Genomic DNA, 6,891 nt, shown 5'->3' with positions numbered 1-6,891 from the left:
CCCCTCCCTCCCTCCTCTCCCTCCTCAGCTCTCTCTCTCTCTCTCTCTCTCTCTCATGTCTCCCCCTCCCTCAATTACCGGATGGCGAAGCATTCTACTATGCGAAGAGGCAGTGACGCTTCACACCAGTAAAAAAAAGGTCATCCCCTTCAAATTGATCATCGCCGCACTCAGACTCTAGGAAGCGATCGGCCCCTCCGGGGCCGGGCGGCCGGGCCCGGCGGGCCCGGCCGGATCATCACGGTCGGACCGTACGCGTGACGCCGGGGGCCGGCCCGGGGGCCTGAGGGCCCCGGCCCGGCCGTGCCGCAGTGCCCTCGGACTCCGGAGGAGTCGGACCGGACGGTCGGGCCCGTCACCGCCGGGCTCAGTGCGGCAGTTGTCGCCGGCCCACCGTGGCTCAGCGGCAGCCGCCCGGGGGCCCGGCCTGGGCCCGTGAGCGGCTCGCCGGAGCCTCGATGATCGGACCGTGCCGCTAGTGCTCAGTCCGATCACGCCGAGTCACAGCCTGTACCGTACGGTACTGTACGGTACGGTGATGATGGATTGTATGCCGCAGTAGCGAAGTTAGAGCAGGTAGGTAATTGACTTCTGAGATAAGAGTATTTATAAGCAGAGCAAGGATAGGAAGATAACAGAGACTGCCAGTGAAAGGATAGGAGAAAGAAAAAGATTAAGAGATAGTGAGAAAGGAAGAGAGAAGAGAGAGAGAATGAGGAGAAAAGAAAGAGGGAGAAGAGAAGGAGAGAGAGAGAGAGAGAAGAAGACAAGACCCCATGCTTATATACAGATAACCAGGGGTATTGTCCGCCCCGAGGATGCTTCCTCTGGTCATTCCATCGAATAGTCGGAATGGAGTACCGTACCGTTCCAGAACAGTTACAATTTCTCAGTTTTTGGGCTCGGCAAGTCTGGGCTCTATATAAGATCCATGTGATCCGTCGCCACGGTCACCGTACCTCGCCGGGTCACCGGCCCGGCGGCGCGCCGCCGGGCGCCGCGCCCGGGCCGAGTACTACCGTATGCGCCGGGCCCTCTCTAATAACCCGGTGCCACGCAGGGTGCCACGATGGATTTCAACGGCTGCTGCTCCCTCCTTCGTACTTGCTGCTTGCTTGTGCTTGAACCGCATCGGGAGTTTCCTTTGTCTCCTATCAGAGTCTCTTCGTTATCCTTACCCCTATCAGAGTATCTTCCTCCGCATTCTCTTCCATGACTAAGCCTTGCTCTTCCCTTCTGTTTGCTGCCTCCCCATTCCAAAGTTCAACCACCACCTTGGTTCATTTGCTGTTTGCTGCATAGATCACAAACGTAGACCACCGTCATACAGTTAAAAGCTTCCCTCGCTCGTACTTTTTGCCTCTGTCTTTGATGTGACAAGAGCTGGCCCCATCTCATTTTTCGTTATCTTCGTTTATTCCCATTGATCCTTGATCACGTTGCCTCCAGTGCCACCACTCTCTCCCTTTCCATCTGCTCTTCCTCGCTTGTGTCGCCACTCTCTCCCTTTCCATCTGCTCTTCCTCGCTTGTGTCGCCACTCTCTCCCTTTCCATCTGCTCTTCCTCGCTTGTGTCGCCACTCGTCACCGAGTCCTGTTGCTCGATCTTGATCCTCCCGTGTATCATGCAATCATCGAGATCTATCAGATCATCTGTACCTCGATCTGATGCTTCACCTCAGATGGTCAATGCTCCTCAGGGGGAAAAGTGTACCAACCTGGTCAAGCGCGATGTGTACGGGCGAGTGCGACATGCTTGGGCGAGGGAGGCTAAAGTTGTCAACTGTGATCCACTGCACTGCAAGGGAGTCTGGAAACCTCCACCGGAGAGACAAGTCAACCGGTCGGAGCCTTCGAGCTCGAGCAGCGTCTGACAGCTACAGCAGGTCGTCCGGGCAAGTCTTGGCTGGCGCCGTCCAACGAGCACGTCGAAAGCATGAGGAGCTGCCGAGAGAGAAGGCACCTGAGCTCGTGGGAAATGCTCACAGGGTTGCCCGAGCCCTCCCTTACGATCGCTCATCCCACGCTGCAGGTTGGCAACGCCCACCAAGCGTTCATCCGCGAGATGCGCGAGCTCGAACAGAAGAAGCTGGGGGAGCCAAGACCAGCGACGGTTAAGAGAGGGAGGGAAGGAGGGAGGGAGGGAGGGAGGGAGGGATAGGGGCAGGAGCAGGAACAGGGAGGAAAGAAGGGTCGGGGAGAGGAGAGAGAGAGAGAGAGAGAGAGAGAGAGAGAGAGAGAGAGAGAGAGAGAGAGAGAGAGAGAGAGAGAGAGAGAATCGACTGCGCTGATGGAAGCTGTTCGCTAGGTCCCGGCCATGAACGTCCCTCAAGCCTTTCATGTCCAGCGTTTCTTCGATCGAGCGGCGCATCACGGAGAAGCAGCGGTGGGAATGAGGACGCGACGGGCTGAGGCGGACAAGAAGGACCCTCGTCAACCCTTCGACCGCACCCAACGATTAGGACACACGCAGCATCGCACAGAGATTGACATTGATGCGAGGATGGACGACGTGTGGGGAGGTGAAGCAGCTGCTGCTGAGGTGCCTCGTAATGACGATGATGTGCAAAGCCTTTCACATGGGGCGGGGACTCAAGCAGGGGCAGCTGGCTGGCAGCAACTACATCGAGAAATATCATGGCGACACGGAGGTGAAAGTTTACGTGGGAAACTTGTCCAAAGATGCCGGTAAGTCAGAAGAAGCTTTGATAAGTCTGCCTGACATGTCTCAGACATGAACGAACTGAAGGAGATGTTGGGGCTCAACAAACAAGAGATCATCTTGTCTGACCCTCAAGCGGTTTCTCTCTCACCTTGGCTCAAGCTGCGTCATTCTCACAAGTCTCAGGCGGCGGCATCCAAGCTTTTCTGGTTTGAGCGACCTCGCGAGTCAAATTTCTGCTTGTTGGTGACGAGGGACGCGAAGCTGGCGGGAAGGTGAGGCGGATGCGGGGCAACGACTCGGAGGTGAAGGAGGGACGGCAGGGTGGTGAAGTACTGCAAGAGCAAGTCCTGCAAGCTCCGGGGACATCTGCTCCGCGTCGACTTTGTGGTGAAGCCTTCGAGGCCGCCAAGTTGTTGGCTGACCGGAGTTAGCATCGAGGTGAGCACAACATGCGATGGACGGAAGGACATCGGCCTGAGGGAGCTGACTGGGCGCATGAGCACAAGCAAGTCGACAGCAAGGTAGAGAGAGAGGGAGCCGAGGGCAGGATTGATAATCAGTCAGATGGTCGACAAGAATCGAAGCATGTCAAGCAAGTCCAAGGCCTATGGGCTGATGTGCTCGGAGTACCAGCGAAACTTCTCAGGAGGGCTCATGTACGACATCAACGGCATTGATCGCTTCCTCAAGAAGCACCCGGCCGCAAGCATGGCGTATCCTTCCGTCGCTGAAGGCAGGAGGCGCGGAGCCCCACAGCACGGCCTCATGCAATGGTATCCGTGGATGCCGGTGAGTCTTCCTCCTCGGTTACCAGCAGCTGAGCTATGCGCAGGCGTGGGAGAAGGGAGCGCCGCTGAGACGCATGGACTGGATCCCAACGCCTTCGTTCCCTGGAGGAGGTTCAGGGACCTTTGGGGAGAGAAAAGAGCTGACGGGGGTGCTGGCAGGCGAAGTTGAAATGCCGATGAACAAGGAGAGGATGAGGATGAAGTATCGCTACCCTGACGACCGCGAGGCAGGAAAGTGATGGAGGGTTGTAACAGTATGAACTATGCTCTGTTGCTGTAGAAATATGTCCGATGTCTTCACCACGGTTCTCTTCACAGTCACAGAACCGCACTCCGCAGGCCTTTACTTGGCTTCTCACTCGTTGCCTTGGTGCCGGCCCACTGACGGCGGCCGCACTGATGGACCGGGTCACGGTCTCAGCGGTCGGGCCCGGCAATCAAGTCCGATCGGGCCCCGGCCCGGGCCCGGCAGCTTCCGACTGAACCGTACGACTTCCGGAGTAGTGACAGTCGCCGGAGGCCGAGAGGAATGAATGTGTGGGGGTACTGGCAGAGGATTGGTGGGGTAGGGGTGGTCAAAACTTTGTTAGCCGAAAATGTGCCTGAAATAGAACAATATTATGACAATTTTGGTCGAGGGTATCAGCATTAAGTCAATCAGAAATTATTATGACCATATTTTAAAACCTCAAAAAACTTTTGAGTGATTATTGAAATAAGTGGGAACAAAGCTGAAATGGGAGAAATCTTCGGTCGGGGATCCCAGTGTACACAGCATGCAAGTAGCAAGAAAAGATGAAGGGGGAGGGTGAAGGAAGAAGGAAGGATCTCCGATGAAGGAAGAGGAGGATGATCTAGAGATCTCCGATGAAGGAAGAGGAGGATGATCTAGAGATCTCCGATGAAGGAAGAGGAAGAGAACGAATCAGCGAATCTAGAAAGGGATCTCTGAAGCTAGAACACTTACCGTAAATGCCACGAGAACTGGTTCGGTGCAAACAACGACTTGCTGTATTTCATTCTGATCTTGTTCCTCACTTTTCTCTTTCAAACAGGTAGAAGTGGCTCGAAGTTCTATCGAACATGTTCGGATCCTCCATCGAATATCAAGAATTATGGAAGAGTATTCTCAGCGCTTACATTCATCACGAGGTCAAGTGCAGAATGCTTGGACCCCAGCCAACTATCCATTCCTTCTCTTTCACGGGAACATGGCCCTTCTGGATAACAATACGACCAAACATTGGAGATGATATGCCCGCAGAATGCAAAAAGAAAGATATCCTCCAATCACTTAGAAGAAAAGGAGGAATGTACTTCATAACCTTGGAGGAAAGCGATCCAAACGAAAAAGAGGTTATTGAAATCTCATCCATCCAAAACATAGCACAACACGACGTCAACAAGGCCAAAAACCAGCTGAAAAAACCTGACCCCGCAGGAGCCAGGGCAGTGCACCAGCGGGCAGCAGAGGCCGGGGAGGGAAGCGGTCCAGACGGGCTGGCAGAGGAGCTCGGAGGGCTGCTGGAGCGGATCGAGGGGAAGGAGGAGGCGGCGAGAAGGACGGAGGAGGCGTCACGCGCGCTCAAGGAGGCTGAAGAGCTGCTGGAGAAGGGCGACCTGGCGGGAGCCAGGGCAGCGCACCAGCGGGCAGCAGAGGCCGGGGAGGGAAGCGGTCCAGACGGGCTGGCAGAGGAGCTCGGAGGGCTGCTGGAGCGGATCGAGGGGAAGGAGGAGGCGGCGAGAAGGACGGAGGAGGCGTCACGCGCGCTCAAGGAGGCTGAAGAGCTGCTGGAGAAGGGCGACCTGGCGGGAGCCAGGGCAGCGCACCAGCGGGCAGCAGAGGCCGGGGAGGGAAGCGGTCAAGACGGGCTGGCAGAGGAGCTCGGAGGGCTGCTGGAGCGGATCGAGGGGAAGGAGGAGGCGGCGAGAAGGACGGAGGAGGCGTCACGCGCGCTCAAGGAGGCTGAAGAGCTGCTGGAGAAGGGCGACCTGGCGGGAGCCAGGGCAGCGCACCAGCGGGCAGCAGAGGCCGGGGAGGGAAGCGGGCAAGACGGGCTGGCAGAGGAGCTCGGAGGGCTGCTGGAGCGGATCGAGGGGAAGGAGGAGGCGGCGAGAAGGACGGAGGAGGCGTCACGCGCGCTCAAGGAGGCTGAGGAGCTGCTGGAGAAGGGCGACCTGGCGGGAGCCAGGGCAGCGCACCAGCGGGCAGCAGAGGCCGGGGAGGGAAGCGGTCCAGACGGGCTGGCAGAGGAGCTCGGAGGGCTGCTGGAGCGGATCGATCTCCCCCAGGAATCTGCTGAGCAACAGGATTTGCTTTCATCTGGAGGGTCGTCGCCATGTGACGTGTCAGAGGGATCGTTTTGTGGTGATGTCATCTGCTCTGGTCGGATCATCGTGTTGGTTGTAGTGGTTCTCTGAAAACGTTTTTAGGTGCTCCTTCTCTGAAAGGTTTTTCAGTTGGTGACAAAGTTCTTGCCCGGTGGGAGTTGGAGGCTGAGGTTTGATCTGACTGGAGTGAAGGTTTGAAGGCTCGGAGGAGTTCTTCGATGGAGTTATTCACGCCATGCACGCCAACGGACGCTTCCACGTCAAGTTCGACGACGGGGACGAGGACGAGCAGGTGGCGGCGAGTCACGTGATCCTCAAACCCTCCTCCTTCTCCACCGGCGACCGAGTGGTGGCGAGGTGAGAGCAAGCCGATGACGCGTGTCGTTACATGTCAGTTACATGTCACATCTAGGTTTCAAGGGTCTGAGGAATTCTTCGATGGAGTGATCGGCGCCTGCCATGCCGACCAGCTGTATCGCGTTGAGTTCGACGACGGCGACGTAGACGACGGCGTGCACGTGAGCAACATCTTGCCGAGGAAGCTAGCGGCTTGAGCCCGAGGGAATGAAAGCATCAGTTTCTGTCATGAACCTCCTTTCCTGTTAGGTAGATGAATCGTGTAGGGCACCTTGCCTGTGATCGGCAGCGCCTGGGGAGCATGAGGAGGCGAGAGGAGCCGGGGATCTAGTCACCGGAGAGAGGATGGTGAAGGAGGCGACGTGGCCGGCGAGGTAACCCCAGACATGAAGACCCAACGCAAACCACCTGATGATCCTGTGGTTCGTCACCTCCCCTGCGACTCTCGAGCACAGATGGAGTCACCTGGAGGTCTGCAAGTCAAAGGGAACGCGAAGACGCTTCCAGGGACCCTCAGGCTTCAAGTTCTTGTCTTCGGGTGACTGCGCAAGTCAGAATGAGCAAGGCAGGAGAAAAGAAAGGTGAGTTACAGATGGAGAGATCCCAGTTGCCCCGGCCAATCTACTTGCCGACGGTCTCCTTGCAGGAGCAGAAGCATCCAATCCAGATGCATACAGACTGATACGACAGCCGTTAGCCCTACCCATCTATCCCTCAATCCCTTCCTCTCCTCCCCCTCCTCCTGATCTA

At 56.9% G+C, this 6,891-nt stretch overlaps 3 protein-coding genes across 3 annotated transcripts; all 3 read left to right on the top strand.

Moving 5' to 3' along the window:
• Positions 1–1,680: 1,680 nt before the first annotated feature.
• Positions 1,681–2,868, top strand: GUITHDRAFT_150613 (hypothetical protein; the record flags this gene model as incomplete). The annotated part of the gene is made up of 7 exons (XM_005839576.1): positions 1,681–1,843; positions 1,887–1,989; positions 2,033–2,113; positions 2,309–2,522; positions 2,572–2,688; positions 2,733–2,800; positions 2,849–2,868. Coding segments are annotated over 7 exons (766 nt in total), but the record flags the coding sequence as incomplete, so codon positions are not given.
• On the top strand, positions 2,865–3,731 carry GUITHDRAFT_150612 (hypothetical protein). The gene is made up of 6 exons (XM_005839575.1): positions 2,865–2,937; positions 2,986–3,052; positions 3,097–3,186; positions 3,230–3,454; positions 3,498–3,564; positions 3,613–3,731. Exons 3-6 carry the CDS (start codon positions 3,115–3,117, stop codon positions 3,690–3,692), a joined length of 444 nt encoding a protein of 147 aa, XP_005839632.1. The 5' UTR covers positions 2,865–2,937; positions 2,986–3,052; positions 3,097–3,114; the 3' UTR covers positions 3,693–3,731.
• An 805-nt stretch (positions 3,732–4,536) lies between these two features.
• Positions 4,537–6,338, top strand: GUITHDRAFT_101813 (hypothetical protein; the record flags this gene model as incomplete). The annotated part of the gene is made up of 4 exons (XM_005839574.1): positions 4,537–5,821; positions 5,887–5,935; positions 5,977–6,141; positions 6,197–6,338. 4 exons carry the CDS (start codon positions 4,537–4,539, stop codon positions 6,336–6,338), a joined length of 1,641 nt encoding a protein of 546 aa, XP_005839631.1.
• Positions 6,339–6,891: the final 553 nt, after the last annotated feature.

The sequence above is a fragment of the Guillardia theta genome, assembly GCF_000315625.1.
Source record: "Guillardia theta CCMP2712 unplaced genomic scaffold GUITHscaffold_8, whole genome shotgun sequence".
Taxonomy (NCBI): Eukaryota; class Cryptophyceae; order Pyrenomonadales; family Geminigeraceae; genus Guillardia; species Guillardia theta.
This window is presented reverse-complemented; position numbering and strand designations above follow the sequence as displayed.